This window comes from Xiphophorus hellerii, chromosome 9 (genome assembly GCF_003331165.1).
Source record: "Xiphophorus hellerii strain 12219 chromosome 9, Xiphophorus_hellerii-4.1, whole genome shotgun sequence".
Classification (NCBI taxonomy): domain Eukaryota; kingdom Metazoa; phylum Chordata; class Actinopteri; order Cyprinodontiformes; family Poeciliidae; genus Xiphophorus; species Xiphophorus hellerii.
The window spans coordinates 21,938,402-21,958,085 of record NC_045680.1 but is presented as its reverse complement, the minus strand read 5'-3'; the positions used below and the strand labels follow the sequence as shown (position 1 = coordinate 21,958,085).

The 19,684-nt window shown below is 40.7% G+C and overlaps 1 protein-coding gene across 1 annotated transcript in view; it reads left to right on the top strand.

Moving 5' to 3' along the window:
• Nucleotides 1-3,964: 3,964 nt before the first annotated feature.
• The window catches only part of LOC116725511 (protein-glutamine gamma-glutamyltransferase K-like), a 28,522-nt gene continuing 12,802 nt past the window's right edge, over nucleotides 3,965-19,684 (top strand). The window contains exons 1-3 of the mRNA XM_032571604.1: nucleotides 3,965-4,075; nucleotides 16,044-16,333; nucleotides 16,438-16,629. Of these exons, the coding sequence (XP_032427495.1) occupies nucleotides 16,045-16,333; nucleotides 16,438-16,629 (481 nt within the window). The 5' untranslated portion in view covers nucleotides 3,965-4,075; nucleotide 16,044. The remainder of the gene's footprint in view (nucleotides 4,076-16,043; nucleotides 16,334-16,437; nucleotides 16,630-19,684) is intronic.

The following is a 19,684-nucleotide window of genomic DNA, read 5'->3' as shown; positions in this document are numbered from 1 at the left end:
AGGCGCGCCTCAAGAGGGGTGTTTAGCGGTGTGTCATATAAGCCACCAATAACGCCAGAAATCTGTCATTGTTCCTTTATTTACCTTTTCACTGGCAGGGATTCAACATTGCAACACATCGAATCTCTTCTCTTTTTTTTTTTTTAAGGTCATGTCATAGCATTTTTTGGCAGTGGAGCTTTAGAGGAAAAACTCCTGTTTGGGAGTGTCCCATTCAAAACAACACGGCACACCTGTTGACTCAACGTAAAGTACATCGTTTTCTGACTGCAGACGGTGGAACAGGTTGGAAAATATTGCATCAACTTCAGGTTAAACAAGGATCAGTAGTTTTTTATGTTGCTACTCATCTTTCGGATACTTTATGATTTCTAGGGTTGGGTCTGTTCTCTTGTGATACGGTTTTCCGCGAAAACGTGAATGTCTTATGAGATCAAATCATCCCACAAATCACAGACTAACCCTATTTCTAAGGATTTGGGACGCAAACAAACTGCAGCGAGAGCCGCAGAAACCTCGGAGCCGTTACCAATGGCTGACCTAACATGATTGCTCCAAGGCGGCTTCAACGGGCCGTCCAGTAAGTCACAAAAAAGTCACGAAAAGGCTTTAGTCAAATATTCTGTGGACTGACGAGACAAAGTTGGGACTAATTGGTAAAAACCTGTTGTTAAACCTACCAGCAGATTTCTTCCAGATAATCAACGCTGCCAATCAAGCATGGTGGTGGTGGTGGTGTGATCTTTGCTTCTTCAGTACCACGCCGACTTGCATGAATTCTGCTGCCAGCTATAAAGTTTTGTTGGAGAACGCCTGGCCATCATTTTCAGGCTGTGCAGAAAGACGGTGATACAAAGCACAACAGCAACAAAAACAAAAAAAAAAACACATTTTAAAGACTCATCACCAGTAAACTGCTTGATGGGAGTTGTCACCAAGGCTTAGGTAAAACCAGAAATAATCCATAAGGGTGGCAATTTTTGTTCAGGCTTTTGTGATTGATGCCTCAGAACCTCTATAGAGATGAAAAATCCTCTGCGGCAATTGGCCAAAAGCTATTTATCATCCGTAGCTTTTTGATATTTACTTTTCTGCTTCTTTTTTAATTTCCAACTTGTTTAGCACCACTCAATTGGCTTTTCATTTGTTGTAGAGTGATTAAAAAAAAACTCCTGGAAATCTTTCAAGTGTCTCCTGAGGCTAAGCAGCGACATTAGGCGAAACTCCAAACATTGAATGTTTGTAATAAACCAAACCCTACAGAGCCTTTGATGGTGTGCTTTTTTAAAAAATCTAGATCATGTAGGGCTGTGGTGATATGTATTCAGTAGCAATGTGAATAACCTCAACTCTTCACTACAGCACCAGGTTTACAATCCAGATTGATAAATTCAGACATAAACTCACGACTGACCTCTTATCTCCAGGGTTTCTTCTGAACATCTTGACTTGCTTTTCTTCCAGAGTTAGCTAGGTAAGCATGTTGTGTTTTCCCTAGAGAAATAGATAAACTCATAGCTTTTCATATGACCAATACATTTCTCTTTATTTAACTCACAGTTTTAAATTACAGACATATTAGCAGCAGTTTGCATACGATGACTTTTAGGCCAAGGCTAACGCCGCTAAGCTAGCATGCTGCCATCGAAGCTCCGAGCTAATACCCGCCTTCAAACAGAAACAACAATAAATCTTTTAGTAAATATGTAAATGTGAGGGGTTTTTTTCAACAAAAAAATAACACACTGAAAGCATGCTGGTGTCTCTGTGTTATTAGAAAGACAATACAGCGTTCTAATTATGGCTTCTCAATTAGTTTGTTTTCAAATGATGTGACAGAATTAGTCTCTTAATTGCATTGTGCGTGTTAAAAAATTTATCTGCTAAGCCGTGAAGAAAAATGTACTCGGTCAGTCACTGAGACACCATCCGGGTATTTCTTATCAAACTGAGAGGAAGACCGCTCCCTTTCAGAATTTGTCTGAAATTCTTGCGAACCCAGTTGGTTGTGTGTGACTAATGCGTGGGCTTTCTGCCACAGGTCTGAGTTTGGGTGTCACAGTGGGAGGGCGGTGATGAGAACAATTACCTTCACAATGATTTCATTCCATTCAGCAGCTTCATCACTGTCAACTTTAATGTTACCGTAGCCCAGCAAAGGCCTGTTTATTAAATCCCTTTTTTTTTTTTTTTTTTTTTGAAATAAAAGAACATGCTATTTCCCTCGTGAATGTATTCACAAATGAAAAATTACATCACGTACAATTACAGACGTTTGATTATAATCGTTTACAGAATCTGCCGTACGAGCGAGGAGATTGTTTTGTGTTTTCATTGACTCACTAGGAGAAATGACAGCAGACGTCTTCAGACACTTAACAAAAAAATGTAACTACTTTGGGTTTTTATTGGAGTCATTACACGAGGTGCGGCTTAAGGTCACTTTGAAAACAGGAAATGGGTCAACGTGTTTTATTTATTTACACCTTCCGATGACAGGTGAATAAATATATGTCAGCTTGATGCGCAAGTCCTGGACAGATATCGGACCATTCAGCCTGGCAGGATTGGTGGAGTTAATTTAGTTAGTTAGTTAATGTGGTCACTTTCACTTGTCTAAACATATTTGTGATTGTGACCTGAAACCTAAACCTTTGACTCATTTCTCTTGAGTAAATTTTTCTCGTCACACTTCATGGAGCAGGGTCTTCCTTCCTGATCGCCACATTCTCAGTCCTTTCTTCACGGTGGACAAGTGAAGAAACTGTTCCTACAGATCACAGTTTACAGAAAGCCTGAGTTTTGTTAGTTCTCAGGTTGCTTTTGAGCCTCTTGACTAATGTTCTGACAGCATTTCCAGGGGAAATGTGTGCAAAACTTCAATATTCTGCTAATGTTGGAAAAAACACAAATTCACAACTGTGGCGTTTCCATTAAGAAACACAATTACAATCACACACGAGTAAGTTTGCTCACGCTATAAGTCACTAATAAAACATCCTCCTCCAACTACTTCCTGTCGTCTTCTTTGTGGTTTTCGCCAGTGGGAGCATTTGGTTGTTGATCATATGGCATTTTTTGATGGGACAAAAGCGTTTTCCATTGCAGTTTCACAAAATAAACTGCAATGGACATGGCCAATTTTTTTTTTAAGTGGCGGGTTTTCCATTTAGCGAATTTATTCTTGAAATGTCAAAATGTGCAATTATATGGTCAATGGAAATGCAGCTATAGTTCAGACTTGGACAGGGTTGTGTGTTCGCATAGAACAATGATCCCAAACACATCCAGACTGTCTTTGCTGACCTCAATCTTATAGAAAACGTTTGGACTGTGTGAGAAACCCAATGAATCTATTTGACAGCTGGCAAACATGTGACTGAGGTGTCATCTGATAAAGTATTCAGACCAAGTATTAGTGGAGTGCTGTGTTTAGACCTGTCCAGGGTGTTCACCTGCTAGACTGGCCTTTGATTAGGACAACATGAAGGAACCACATTCCTTGGTTTAAACCAGAAGAAGAAAAACTCGTTCACAAAGAGCGTGACTGTGGCTGCAACGATAATACACAGTCATGACAGAGAACAGACATTTAACGTGGATACATTCAAAGTGAAAATATACACACATATATATATAATATATATATATGTTTTTTCAATATAGATATTGAAAAGCATAACTTTATGGTGATAATTCAACACAAGTCGCAGAAAAACCTCAAACACTACGCTCCATTCTTTAAAACAAGAAACACGCGTGACTAAAGGAAACTTGACCTCTTCACAAATCTGCACAAGTGAGCCAATGTTTTCTGCAAGTTAACGCAGAATCGCACTGATTTTCTTCTTTTACTGAAGATACCGACTGGCCTCCTGCTCTGTCATCAAAGAAAACCCGGAAACAAACAGGTTTCCTAAAAACAACAGCACTGTGTTTCTGTTCATGTGAACTGTGTAAGGGTGTGTCCTCGCAGTGCAGCCAAGTATTTAAAGGAGCGAAAGGTTGGCTCGCTGCAAACAGCTTGTTTCTCCCTCCAGTCTGCATTGTTGCGTTTCTGCTCCGAATGAACTGAGTGAGTTTCTCCGTCTTTGTTCAGCCTCGCCGCTGAACTTTTAACACGCATTGTATTTGATCAGATATCTAATCTAGAGTTGGCTCAGATTTACTTACAGGCACTTATGTGCTGGAAAGTGAATTTCATGGCCAACATGACTTTATTGTTGCCTTTTTTTTTTAATGCAATGATGTATTGCTATAACTATGCATTACTTTGTTTGTACGCTGGTGTTTGCGCTTTTACGTCGCCGTTTGTGTTTGATTTGATGTGATTTCCTGAAATGAATTCCCATCCTTTATTCACGTTTGTGCAAAGCGGCCACAGAGGATATTTAAAGGGAACTTTGCTTCTCAGAGCAATAAGTCTCAGCAGGCCCTGTCTAAATGCTCTTTATTCAGCAGGGGTCGCTACGTGGTTGGCATCAATGCTCCTCAAGGCAAACGGGTCACGAGTGCACCATGTTTGTGGGCAAATAATCTGACTTTTGTTAACAGCAGCACATCTGCTGATGGTGGTGAGAGAACAAAAAAAATAAATCTTTTTTTTTTATTTTTTTATCTCAGGATCAGTTCAAGATCACTTCATTTACTTCATTCATTTACAGTTTAAAGTTTTTTGAAAGAAAAGGAACAGAAGGACGGAAAAAATGAAATGCGATCTAACCCTTCACTTAAAACGTCAATTTACTAAAACATAAGCAACTAGACGTCAATTAGCCAAACATGGAGACTTCTATAAACAATTTAGTGACTTGTTAAGAGTCCCACTAACATCAGGTAGCTGCTGTTATGTGTTTTATTGTGAGGGTGATGGGATCAGGGGGACACGCGGGGCTCAGATGGGTTTATGAACATCTTGCTGCTTGTTCATGAAATCAAAAAATTTATTTTTGGATTGTCAGCCTCTCAGTTTTGGTGGACAGCCTAAGCTTTCAAGCTGCCAGGTTTGAGGCTATATTGGTCTTCCTATTCTAACGAAGAGGTGTGAAAAGTTTGACAGGATTATTGATGCTTTATAAACTAACTCCTGCTTTAAGCTTCTGCACCACTTCCTCTCTGACCTGTGTGCTGTGTTGGTCGCAAGCAAACCTCCGATGCCTTCACAGAAACATTATTTGGAAAAAAAAAAGAAGAAAAGAAAAAAGCAAATATAAAAACATTCTTTTGACTTTTATGTCCTGTTTTGTGTGGGTCTGTCAAATAAAATCTCTCAATGGGTTAAAGCTTGTGATGTGACCAAATGCGAATGCTTAAAAAAAAAAAGAGTGGGTGAATGATTTTGCAAGGCAACGCTACATTTATTTACACAGTGGTGTCTGCGTAGCCTGGTAAAATCAAATCGTTTTTTCTACGCTTTCTTTCGGACAGATGGTCTGGACCGTAGCTATTCAGATACGTGAAATCTGTTTAAAGTTTTAAATTTTACCCAATCGAGGCGTTGCCAACGCTGACTGAACGACTTAATCCTCTTCTCCCGCTGCCATCGCTGAAACTACCAGCAGGATACAAACCTAAAACAGAGCAAAAGCTCAACATCGTCCTCCTGGTCGCCGACTGTTGAAATTCAGCTTGAGAAATCGATTTCAATGGGAGAAATCCCAGATGGAGCACTGAACGGAGATGAGAATCCAGCTGAAAAGGAAGGCAATGTTTGAATTCCTTTTTTTTATCTTCTAATATCGATTCAAGGATCCTTCGGAAACAATGTCAACACGAAACGTGGGGTTCATGGAGCTCAGCGTTTTTCCCTGGACCTTCCCTGCAGCTGGATCATTTATGTTATTTGGGACTTTCCATCAATCTGTCTTTTTAGAAAGTTTAGTGAATGCAGCTTGATTAGACTGAGAGCAGGTGACTCATTCGCTGCAGAAAGGTACATTTTCTTTTCTTTCTTTATTTATTATCCTTATTATTATTTCAGCTTAAAAACGGTGCCGCTGTCCTTGTGCTGCAAGGTCCACTCACTGGCTGCCTTTGACTAGATTTCAAAGCATATCATCACCTCTTACATCGAGCATTCAGCCAGCTGCTCCGGTACGCCGTCAAACCATCAGCGGACAGACCGGGGTGGGGTTATTCTGAGCCGTATGCACCGCTGCCGTCAAGCTGGCCTTCATATGGTCTTGATTAAGGTTTTTTTCCCTTTAGCTTACGGGGAAAAAACCCGTATTTTCTGTCCAAGACTATCTGTCCTTATGCAAATCTAATGCCTCCTCATGATTACGATTTGGACACACAGATCCACAACCTCCACTCCGACAGATGCACGAATGATTCGTATGACAATTCCTGCAAAAATTTAAAAAAAAATCTGTTTTCTATAAAGGAAGGAGGAGTGAGTGAGAATATGCTCAGGCAACTCATACGCACAATCTTTAATCGATTTAAGCTTCGTGTGGTTCAGTAGAAGCAGGGAGGGGGGAAAAGAAGTTGGAAAGTGTAACTTTTCTTGATTACGTATCTGTTAAATAATTTCTGGATGCTACAAATATCTGTACCAGTAGGGTGCAGGAATAGAAGCTCGGGGGGCTTTTGGAGCACCTTGAAAGGGAGTTTATTAAGGGAACAAGTGTTTGGAGATTATTTTGTTTTTCTGGCACCAGATGATAGTTGTCTCTTGCGTCACTCTGAACACAGAAAGCCCTCCTCAGACCGATGTATCACGCTCCGTCGATACATCTGTCTGTCTCTGTTGATCGTCTCCACGCGAGGCATTAGGATCTGATAGACAGGCTGCGTGCTGCAGATAAGGCAGAGGATGCTGTTATTTGTTGCTCACCCCGATGTCTCCTCTTTGCCTTGCAATACAAGTTAAGCACATTTTAAACTCCACACGGCGACACAAACAACTGATTGCATCCGGTGCAGTTTTCATTCATGCCTCAGTCGTCAATAGGCACAAAAGGTAAGGATGGATAGGCAATGAGGAATGTCTCGCTAATGCCAGGTTGAACACCATTTTTCCTTCACAGCCGCTTTTGAGAACATGGATTCAACAAGGTTTAACTAAGTTTTTGGGCCATAATACCAAATGGAATCATCTATTGCGCCGTATCCCAAATGTCCGCTATCGGTTTGACTGTGGAGGACATTGGAGTTGAGTAACATCGTTTCCATGTCCAAGAACCAATCTGAGATCGTTTAAACTGGAAGCAGCCATCAGAGGACGGGTCCATCCAACCTCCACACTGAACAGGATGAATCTACGTTTTCATGTTGGTCACTCCAGACTCTGAGCAGCAGCATCTTAGTGTTGAAGCTGAACTAAGTGTTTTTCTGATCTGTTTTTGTCCATTCTAATGAGCCTTTAAGAAGCGTAACCCATTTCAAGCTCTTGAATAACAACGGTACCACCGGTTCCTCTGCTGCTGCAGCCCGCCTGCTCACAGTTTTACTTTACTGCGCTCAGAGTATCTATGACAACCTCACAGCTGTCATCATGTGCTCATAGCTCTATATCAGAGGAGTAGAGATGATTTTCCACTGGATGACATCATCAGTCATCTTACAAGGACTGCTGATCAACCTCATTTGCTTTTGCCACTGCGCTTTAAATTTCTGTCTGGCTGTAATTTTAGAAAAACACTGACGTCGGGAATGTGATGTCAGCTTTGCATTAAAGTGTCCTTATTTACAAAGTAACACAAAGTTGGCACTTTTAATTGACTTTTAAGTCAAATTTTGCATTAAAAATTCGGTCATTATTTACCAAATGACACTTCATAACAACAGTAATAAACATTCATAAAGACTCCTTCATGTTCATGACAGGTGTTATGTCATGTCTATGACAGTGACATGTCAGTCTTATGCACGCCCGTCAAATAAAGAATTGCCAAAAAAACAAAAATGCACCTTGTTGCCACGGTTCTGTATCGTTACAACTGTTAGAAAGTAAAAAGTGAGCAGAAACTCTTCCAGCTGCATAACATCCCAAACCGGAGGGATTGATAATATTGTCTGTAAGTCCAAAGACAGTTGTGCAAAAGAGATCAGTAGATATATTTAGACCAGCCCTGTCTGGTAGCAGCAGACACGCCAAGTTCAAAGTGTCTTCAATCTTGTTACTTCCACATTGTGATGCTCAATGCGAACGTCAGCAAGTCGTCCTCAGCACGCCTGGACGCACAGAGCTGCAGCCACGTGGCCGTCTGGTTCGCCGTTTACGTTAACAACCGGTTGAACAGATGTACCTCATAACAGAGCAACTGGAACATACTGTATATATGGGATGAATAGTGATGAGCAGTGTTGGCGAACAAACAAAATCAAGAGGGAATGAATATTCTGAAAGGAACGGTAGCATAAAGTTCAACAAGGGAACTTTCAAAGTGTTTAGTGTTTTATTTAAAAATGTTCACGCTTCAGAATCTAAGTTAAAATGATCCCCTGAATGAAACAATTCAACACTTGTATTTCAGTGTGTATTAATGTGAAGTTGTTTAGGGATTTTCTTTTTTCTACATTTTACAGCCACTGGGTTGACATGTTGTCTTAGAGTAAAACATATTCTGTATTACAGCTCTTAAGTGGTGCAGTAGTTTTACCAACACGACAGGCCTCAGGGTTATTTTGACATGCAATTTGCATTTAAAGCAGAACAAGGTCGAAGTTGTTTTGTTTTTTAATTATGTTTTCTTTCAGTGTAAGACAGGTGAAAGGTGTGAGATTAGGTGAAATGAACCCACCTTGTTGTCAATGAAACAGAGCTGAATGGATTTGAGGAACCGTGGATGTTTAAAGCTCGAGACTCATGAACACAAAACTCCAGGTTATCTCAGGGAGTGTTGTGTCCACAAATGTTTCTACTTCACTTAAAGACCAAAGGTACCAAAGCAGATACATTTAAATTCCTCTCATTCATCGTGGAGCATCTTAATTTCACATTCAGTAAAAATGTGCCTCTTCTTTCCTATTGTCAGTGAAGGTGCACAACATCATTGTCATACGGACCGTGTGTGTTCCAGTAAAATGGTGTTTAAAAAGAAAGGCCCCACCAATTCACTGTTAAAAATGCCACTGGATTTCAGGCTTATTTAATGCTGGTATGAACATGTTCATGATAACATATTGAGCTCGAGGCTTAACCTGACCAAAATCTGGAAATGTGAGCTTGGTTTGTGAAGTTAGAGGCGTGAAGCTGTGCAGGATCTACCTGCTTAACTAATGAAGAAGCGACGAACCAATTCGCCTCGCACATGTCAGTGAAGGGTATTTTATAAAACTACCAATCTATTGTTTTCCACTTGACATCGTATTCCCATCAAACAATTCAGCCTAACTGTTCCAACCACTTCAGCTGTATAGAAACCAGTGCAGAACTCAACGTGAGCCCAAAGCACAAACAGAATCTTGTTTAACCCTTTACTGAATATGCCATGATGTAGATTTTTTTTTTTTTTTTTTTACCAGTCAATAAATTTGGCATGGCAAGCAGCTGCTCAGTGGTACAGATACAGGCTCGTGTGCCGCATTCCCCTGGGAGCCATAGAAACGGTGCCCTACTTAGTTGGCCTGTAAACACAGCAGATGACAGACTCTCATCTCCAGTCACACACACCGTATCGGGCAAACAGTCCAGCATTCACCGGTCAGATTATTTGAGGTACCGTTGAGGAGTTTTGTTTTTGTTTTAGATATAAGGTGCCCAGTGAGCAGACTAATCGCAGCCTGTGGATACAGCTTCATTCCACGCTGAATTTCTCATCAAACTCACACGCCTGGCACCGAGGCGAGCGCTGCGCAGAGGATCCACCCCGCCGACTTCATTTAACTCTAAAGGCCAGGCGATGTTTAGTCAAACAATTTTTCAGCATGGACAGCTCTCCGTACGGCAAACACGGTCAACTGATAAGTAAAAATGTTCTAACAAATGCTGCACAGATGGAGGAAAGAAATCATAGGAATAAGTCAGCTGTTATCTTTAAAAGCTGCGCCTCAGATCACAGAGGCGGAAAAACAAAAAGAGCTTTCATTTTATACTTGACCGTTTTGGTACGCTTTCAGAGTCCAACGGGAAGAGATAAACATTCAATAGGGGATTAATCTTTGCCCCGACGACTGAACGTCTTCTCTCAAAAAGCAGCCTCTCTTGTAGAACAAGCTCTCAGGACGAGCGCACGGCTAAAATAAATCCTTCGTCAGGTCGAGAGAAGCGGTAGTTGATCATTTTGATAAAAGAAAAAGGGAGATTCCTTACGGTTAATAACGTGTCATCCATAAACCTCCACATCAGTGCCGCGGGAATCAGGCAGAGAAGCCATCAGAGAAATACTAATCACACTTGAAGATAAATGGTTTAGAGCCAGAAAATGAGCCAGATCACAGAATCAAAGAGCCATCAGACGGGTGCGGCGTGAGATCCGACCATCAAACAGTGTCTGGATCCAGAACCGGTAAACAGCAGCTTTAAGAAATCCCCCGTGAAAAAAAAACAAACAAAAACAAGACATGTTTCATCAGGATTATAAAGCTAAAAAAAAATATCTGGCAAATTGTAGAGCAAAAATAGAGTAAATACTACCAACAGTAAAACCTAGCTGATGAGAAAATCCTGGAGTAGGTCCAAGATAAGTTTCTAGCAAATTTCTTGAGTTTTGTATGAATACATGAATATAATTTATGTAATAAATGACTAAAACATATTTTGTCACATTATGTGATTACAATTATATTGATATTTAACAAAAAAAACAGGTCATTCGATTCAGAAATGTTAAAATATGTCAACAATTAGGTGCATATTTAAATACATATAAACATTGTACAGTTATCTCTGCATGTAATTAACTATTTATCTCTTTGTTGTGTACACTAAAACAACTTAAACCAATTCCACATCTGCATTAAAAAAATACCCTGACATCTGATGGGCTAACTTGGCCCGACAAGCCAACAAAAGAACAATTATACTGACTAACTAGACTAAGTGTTAACTGCATTTAGTTTTCAAACTGTGGCTGTTTTTTTAAAATCCCCATTAAATAATAAAGCAATCTAGCAAACCGACAAAAATGACGACAGAGACTCCAGCACCAAAGAATTAGAAAATGTAAACCCAGTTTTTGTTCAGCCACCAGTAACAGATCATCAGACCTGGTCTGTGTAGAAACAGCCCCATCTAGGTTAACTGGACATTTCAACTTAAAACTTTTATCTGAATTAGGCTTTAGGAAGCCGATCTGTTGGATAACAGTGCTGTGGATCGTATTTAAATCCATTTTCCCGTCTGGATCAATTCACTCTCCACACATGCGCTCACACGACCGATGCAGAGTATCGGTGCCCCGCTTTCTCCAATGTTATCGGAACATTTCATAGAACCTTTTGCAGATCAATAAATGATCGCTGCACTCTGCCATTCAACTAATCCCACGGCTTTCGGGATTTATAAGTCAGGCCACTGAGACTGTCTTTGAAGGAGGACTGATGTTTGGATCAGTGAACCCAGACGAGCTTCTATATCCATCTTTTTCTGTCACAGTTTTAGCTGTTTTAAAGGCTAATATGTATTTTCCAGGCACAGAGTTCCATTTTATAGCACAATACTTTCAGTTGTTATAAAAATGCTGTATTAAATGTTACCTAAAGGAAATTTGAAGTCCTAATTCGACGCCCTGAAATTGGGCATCTGTCTCTTTAAGAAGCTCCTGCTCTTTCAGACACCCCGCCTTTAACGCTGACGTGTTACGTTGCTTAGAACCGTTCTTAGGAACATTGGACTGACAAAAAGTTCATATAATGAGCCCAGCAGATGCGCAGTTCGACCAGGTGTTTGCTGACTCCTGCTGCCGCTAGTCTGGAGGAGGCACACAGGGAGGCCTGCTCTGTGGAGCGGAAATCAGCTTGGAGACCGCAGCTCCAAGGAGGAGCTTTGGGTAAATGGGCGGAGCTTTGTGGGAGCAAGCGTTTAGTCATGCCTGAATGGAGATTCAAGGGTTCCTGAAACATTTGTGAAAATTTAAGCGTATTTTTGTTCAGGGAATAACATTAGAACACCCCTCTAAACCTTTGATTATTGCACTTACTATATTGTTCCTCAGTTTTTACATCTTAAAAACTGAGGCCACTCCATGGCTGGTTTCCAACCCGAAACCAGCCACTCCAGCGCCGCTGCTGGAAGTCGATGACGTCCTGCAGTACAAGCAGGAATAAGGTGGATAGTGTGAGACGAGTGTGACTGCAGTGAAAGGAAAAAAATCATTTAGAGCTTTTTACACACCTTCACCAGGGGTGTCAACATATCTGCAGGGCATTGTGAGTAAACCAAGCAGTGCACTAAATTAAATTCAGTAGAGCTACTCTTCACAGCAGCTAAAACCAGCTTTAAGATGTTGGGGGACAAGATTCTCCTTTTAAACATTTTGCTGCCTCTTCACTGACTTGGCTGTGTCAAAACCAAACAGTAACTAAGAGCTTTAACTGGCGACTGGGTACCAGATGAGCAAATTGGAGTCTATTTTACATTTCCAGCGTATAGGATTACTTTTAATTTATGACTCCTGAAGGAAAAACAACAATATAATCAACAGTGTCCGTTCTGTTCACTCTCGTCTGCTTCATAAACCGCCTGACGTTGTCGGGTTGGAAGATCGCTGTTTTGTCAGGTTCGTTCTCGGCTCGTCTGTCAGCAGAATGCCACAATCCTGAGCTGGGAGGGAGGACTTCCTCCTCCCAGCTGCACGCCCGCAGATCCTCCCGCCTGCCACGGATTTGTTGGTATGTGAATAAGCCGTGGACTCACTGTCACTTCCGTTGCTTCGTCTCAACCTGGTTAGTTGTCACATTCCCCGAGAGGAACGTTCTCCTCTTTGGTGCCACTTTCCAACAGGGCTTTATAGACGGCTAATAAATAGTTTATGAATATGTCATCTGGAAACGTTTTGTAAATCATTAATAACATTTTATTATGCATTAAGTAAGGGTGAGAAGGAGAATATATGCTAAAATTTTAAAAGCTGTGCTCCTTGATGTTTGAGAAAATCCATTGGAGGTTTTCACACCGACGAAAAGTCTCGACCCCAATAGGCGCGTGATCTGATCTACGTTTTTGAGTTTTGTACCCAGTGGTCGCCATGGCGATCTGTGTGCAGATGGTGGTGCCTTCATCTCAAGAATGACCCAAAGTTTCACGAAACCGTTTTGACATTACGCAACAGCGAGAGGAGCTTTGTGCCATTTAGTCAGACTAAACCGTCTCTCCGCTGCAAACCCGCCTCGACTTTAAATGGCAAACAACGCAGCTGGAAATAGTCAAAATCTCTACGCATGTGAAACTGTTGCACACTCTTCCACCTCCAGCTACGTTTGGATGCCACAGATGCTTTCGCAGCCCGACGTGTTGAACAAGTTTGTGACGCTTCAACTTCATGCGTCGGCTGCGATTTTATCGTTTTTCCTCTACAGACGGGACAAAGGTCATGTATTTATTTAACCACATATTCTTCAAAGAATTTTTTTACTTCCCCTCTGAAGAGGAAGATATTAAAGAACAAATGACTGAGTAAAAAATATGAAATAACATAAATATTATTGGTAAACTCATGTAAAAACAGGGCAACGCCCCCCCCTGGACCACAGCTGCTCATTCAGCTCCACTGCCTTCTTTCTGTTGCAGTGAAATTGGTTCATGAGTTTCTCACTGAAGCTTACCCACGATGCATACGCGACATTCTCAGTCAAATAAATTGTGTTTTTATGCATCATATCTAAATATCTCTAAAGATAATGACAAATATTAACACTTCTACGTGTTTATTCTTTTCAATTTATTCTCTGAAGTTATTTATTCAGACCCTGTCACACAAACTTGCTTGCTTACATAGGAACTTAAAAATTGTGGATTTGCGTGAGCATGGAAACCATTTCATTCGCATCTCCAAATAGCACACTTTGGAAAAACAAATGATTCTGAAGATGTTTTAAAGGTTCGACCCCCACAGTTCATAAGGTTTGGAAGATGGAATCAATGAGAAGTAAATTACATGCAAAGTCTTAGTACAGCCCCGGATTTACACGCTGGTGTAATAAATTAGCCTTTATAGTATATAGTATAGTATATAGTATAGCCTTCAGAATCGAGCCCAATTAATTCAATGTTATTTTGCATTTCTTTGTGATATCCAAGCATTTACTTAAAATGTTCAGCTCCTTGATATTTTAAATAGTTAAAGATTTTTTATCCAATCGACTGTGCAGTGATTACATTTGTATTCTGTGGAATAGGATTTTATTTAGTTCAATTTAACACTACACTGGCTTTCGGTCTCATGAAATTGCAGTAGGTAAGTTTTATAAATATATGTACGCTACATATATTTATTTCTTAAAACTTTCTCTGTGTCCCGACAGCATAATATGAGACAGATGATCTCTGAAAATAAAATCAAACTCCTTTTTCTCCTCGCTGTGGAACTACTGCCATCTGCAGAAAAACGCCGCTCGGTCGGAAACAATCGGTCAGAACCGGTAAGATGGTCTCACCAATGTCACAAAGCCACATTTCCATTACAAATGTGCGCAAAACTGTTTTCGATATTACGGTAATGTCAGAAAAACACAATTTCGCAACTGCGGTGTCTCCACTAAATAAGAAATGAAAATAAAATCACTCTTGAAAGCGTCTGTGCGGGTAAAAAGTCATTAAAAATGATGGCGGCGACGGATTTGAACACACATATTTATATTTCAGACGCGGCGCTAGCGCTCGTCATCAGCCACTGGAGGAAAAGTTGCCTTTCTGCCTCGTTTACGGGCAGGTCTACATGATTTCTGCATGCGCTAACAGAAATGCTGAGCACGGTAAAAAAGTAAAAGTAGGGCACTATAACGCAACCCTATCTCCCACTACATGCTAAACTGGTGCTCCATCTGCACTGATGAAGATTAGCTCGCCTCAGCATGCTAATTTCCTAAAGTGGGCCCAACAAGAGAGCAGACTGATCTGTTTTCTGCTTTACACGGCTCATATTTTTAATATATATATATATAATTATTTTTACCACTTAGATTAGAGCTGAGACTCTTTATAAACTTTAGTCCCAGAAAATGTAGGTGAGAATTTGGACATGTGTGTCTCAGTGGGTAGAACAATCATCCTGCAGAGGGAAAGAAAAGCTGTTTGTTTTTACACTCTGCATCCCGAATCACACACAACATTCAGGACAGGCACAGATCAGAACCGAGGCTCCAGAGATGCGGCAGGAGTCGATCTCCCACAAATTCTCCACTTTCGGACTTCAGCATTTTTAGACGCGCCAACGTGTGGCAAGGTAAACGAAAACGAAACAAAACGAAACCGTGTGACAGCAGCTCAGGAAAGAGGCGAAAGTGGACCACATCGTTCGTCCGCACAGAGGACGAAAACAAGCTCTGGACAAACAGAGGACAAGAAGTCGATAGGCGAATCTGAGGCTTTCTGTGAAAAAGCGATTGGAGAGACGGTCAGGGCTTGTTTTCAGAGCCTACGACGTCTCCTTCCCCACTTTCAAATAAACTGATGCTTCACATGGATTTAAAAAAAAAATGACTGGCCAAGGCACACAAAGCATAACCAGGCAGAATTTAAATAAGAAGTGGCTATTTTGTTTATTCATGTTTCACTTTTAGTTTATGTGTAGCTACAGGTGACAGAGATTAAACAAAACAAAAAAAAAAACACAATTGCATCTAATCAGAATTTCTTCTGTTCAGAGAAAACATTTTGCGTGGGAGTCTCCTGTAATGAAGCTGTCAGTCCACATCAGAGGATAATGTGTCGATTCAAAGAATTAAAAATGAAGCGAAGGAAAGCCAATTTCCTCTCTGCAGAAATTAATTGGGCAACAAATTAGAATAGTTAGCTGCTGTAGTTTAATTAGATGTGATGATTTTTTTATTTTTTATTTGAGCATCAGCTGTGGCTGGAACCGCAAGGAGAATTATGCTGTGCAGTATCCATTCAGAAAAATCTAACTGTTCAGAGTTTTTCTTCTTCTTCTTCTCAGGATGCCACCAGTGATTCACTCAGTCAGAGACAGCTCTGCCGTCGGTCGGTTCCCAACTGTCACTTTGCCGTTTGTGGAGGACGTGGAGGCGGACAAAGAGGAACCGGCAGAGAATGACGTTAACGAGGAGAGCGCCTGCCGACGGTGGCTGCGCAAGGCGTGTCCGTGCTGTTATAAACGGCCAGACGACGACGACGCCGCGGAGACCGTGGTCACCGGGGTGGATGATCCAGATAAAGAGGAGGGGGCAAATGGAGAGAAGCCAACCGCTGAGGAAGGCAATCTAAATGGTAATACGAGAACGCACGTCTCAAGTTAAAATGAAAAAAAATTATATATATATACACAGCCACAAGTTTAACTTTCAAAGTTTTTTTTTTTGTGCTTTTCACAGAACTTCTTCTGAACGTCCGATCGATAGATCTGATGAAAAGCAAAACGGGAGAGAACCTGGTGGAGCATCACACCAACCTCTACCAGAGCGACAAGTTCGTCATCCGCAGAGGGCAGAGCTTCCAGATGTGGATAACCTTATCTCGACCTTTTGACCCCCACACAGACAAGCTTCATCTGGAGCTGAAAACAGGTGAGTGAAATAAATCCAAACCCTAAATTCAAAACCACGTCACGGATCCCGAAGGGAACGTGGAATTTTGCAGCGACTCGTCTAAAGTATTTACGTCACTCTGGGCTTTTTCTAAAAGATTTTTTTTTTTTTGCACTATTGGCCCTTATTAAACGGTAAAGTGACAAGAAAGAGGGCAGGGAGGAGGGGAAAGACGTGCAGCAAATGGCCTGAGACAGAGAGTCAAACCAAGGACAACCATGTCTGACTCTCTGCACCTGGTGCCTGCATTCCACCAACTGAGCCACTTGGACTTTTTTTTTTTTGTTTACGACATTGTAGCAGCAAATCTGTAGCAGACTGAATTTTATGTGCTAATGTTCAACCCTTCTTTACTCTGACACTCCGAAGTTAAATCTAATACAACCAATTGCTTCACCTATTTAGTAAGTAATGCATGATTGCATGATGGAAGAAAAAAGAAAGTATGGTTTTGAATTTTCCACCAATAAAAATCTGAGAAGTGTGTCGCTCATATCCTGAGACAGAACTTTCCAAAGCTCCTTTTCGTGTCTCCGAAAACTATAGAATGAAATTATTTCCCTTTTTTTTGACAAAATAATTTGGTGCAACTGGAAGTTCAACCGTATATATGTGTTTTTTTTAATTTTTTTTTATTATTATGTAGATTTCTACTGTCTAGATAGACTCTGTTCTCCAGTTTGGTAACTTCTGTGAAGGATTTGATTGGACAAGATGGGTTCTCTAAAAGGAGTTGCTTAAAAAAAACCAAAACAATGCACCACACACTTTTCGTATATCAATTTGTAAGGAAAACATCTAAACCCATACATCCTAATATCCTCCACTTCCACTTATTTGTTAGTCTTTCTGCTTGTCAATCGCATGAAATACATTTGAAGAGAAACAACTCAAGGTTCATAAATACTCTCCATATGTGATCATACCAGCAAAACGATTTCGCAAAAGGAAAACTGTCTACAAAATGGCATCCCGGTTAGAAACACCCCCCCCCCCCTCGCTAATTAGCCACGTTCTCCACCCTTAAACTTGACTCCTCAAAAGCCATATGTGAAACTTGGCTGGAGCCGCACAGCAACACACGACTGCTGAGGTTTCTGCTGACAGCAGGCAGGGGAAGGTCAGATCAGAAAGAAGCTCAAGTATCATTTGCAAAAAAAAAAAAAAAAAAAAAGTCAGGCTTTTAAAGCGGAGATATTTACATAAATGGAAGAATCTCATGACTGCTTAATAACCTGGGTGGCGTTAAAGCAGGCCGCAGCACGTAAAAGTGTTTTCACTATCCGAATAAAGAGGATTCTGTCAAACTTTTCATGTGGACGGGTCCTCCGGGTTGGATGCAACTTCTCAACGCGACGACTGCTGGAACAAAGCTGAGCCTGCATCAGGTTTTATCAGAGGACAAAGTAAAGTATGGATCAAAAGCAATTTCTATATTAGTCAAATTAAATGTTGACAAGATTAGGTGATTGTGTAAGAAATGCCATCTCTCCAACGTGAATCGGAAAAATGTTATTGTCATCCCAATAAAAAGCATGAAAGATGTTTGCCTGATCGCTCTCTCAGCGGCAGGAAGTGAATTAATTTGCAGGGGAAGCGCAAATGCGCTTGAGCGCTTTGTGTTTTATCCGAGACAAAGAGAAACATGAAACATTAACAGATTTTTTTTTTTTTTTTTTACAAAGACAGGCTAATAATTGGATGGATGTATCTGTCTTTACATTCCAGCCACGTTTCAGACTTAAGTGCTTAACGTTAATTAGTATCACAGGTACCGTCGAGCTTTCCATCAGTCATTCAGGACATTTAAAAGGAACAAGCGTCCTGCTGGGTCATCTGGCATCGTGGCGCGCGTCGCACTGAACACGAACCAGAGCAAAGGCAGACGAGAGCTGCTTAAGGAGCTCAGAAGGGAGATTACGGATCGTTATCTCGAACAGATAAATGCGGAACGGTTGGTTACAAAGGGTTCATTTCAACCCCGGGTTAATTAAACAAACCCCGTCCTTTGGAGGAGAAGAAGGAAACAATCCAAATCCTTTAACGCCGAGCGCCACGTTTAAGGGACGCCGGTAATGATCCGATCATCGGCCTCATTTTGAGCCGTGTAGGTTGCAGGGATGAAAAGACAAAACGCCGTCAGAGGGCCGGCTACCGTTCACCAAAACGGATGTCGACAAGTCCAAAAGCTTCTGGGAAAATCCGAGACGAGATCTTAATCTGACAGAACGAAAAGCGTTCAATACCGCCGCAGCCTGACCCGTGTGATCAGGCAGATTTAGATACTTCAGAGATTTATGGCAGGATATGGCTCCCATATGAAGTAAAATAAACTTTTTGTTTCGGACGAGGTCATAAATAAACCATCAAAGGAAAAGTTTGATTTGTGTTAAATATGGAATAAGGAACAACTTTAAAAAATGGCGGCAAATAAGTATTATTTTATTTGCAGTTATATTTATCGATAACGACTAATTGGTAAATCTGCATATTTGTCATTAATCCATTTTTTTTACACAATGTTAGGAATGCATTAAGAGAGGCAAATAAACAAATAATTCCACTCCTTTTAAGGAAAAAACTAAACTATTGCCTGAAACACCACAGCAGCATCCTTTAGCTTGGTGGTTTACAGCAGAGCATGAATCTGCAGCTAAAACCAAAACATCCAACATCAACATGGGAAAAGTTCAGCACTTTCTGCTCGACTTAGCATCAATACAGTCCAGTCCAATACAATCCAAAAAATGTTGACTATTTTTTGGAGTAATGTATTTATGATTGCATACCAGAAAATAGATTTTTTTATTTTTATTTTTTACTGCAATTTGAACCAGATGAAGCTCAAACTGCCACCAGACGAGTTCTGGTTATAACATATTTATAGACAAAGGGATTTTTTTTTTTAATCTTAAATGCAAAATTTATATATTTTGTACAGTTTTGGCTTAATTACAAATCAGTCATGTTGTTTTTTGGCCTTTTTTGAGCCTCTGTATACTCCTGTTAACGATTAGTCTATTCCTATATCAGC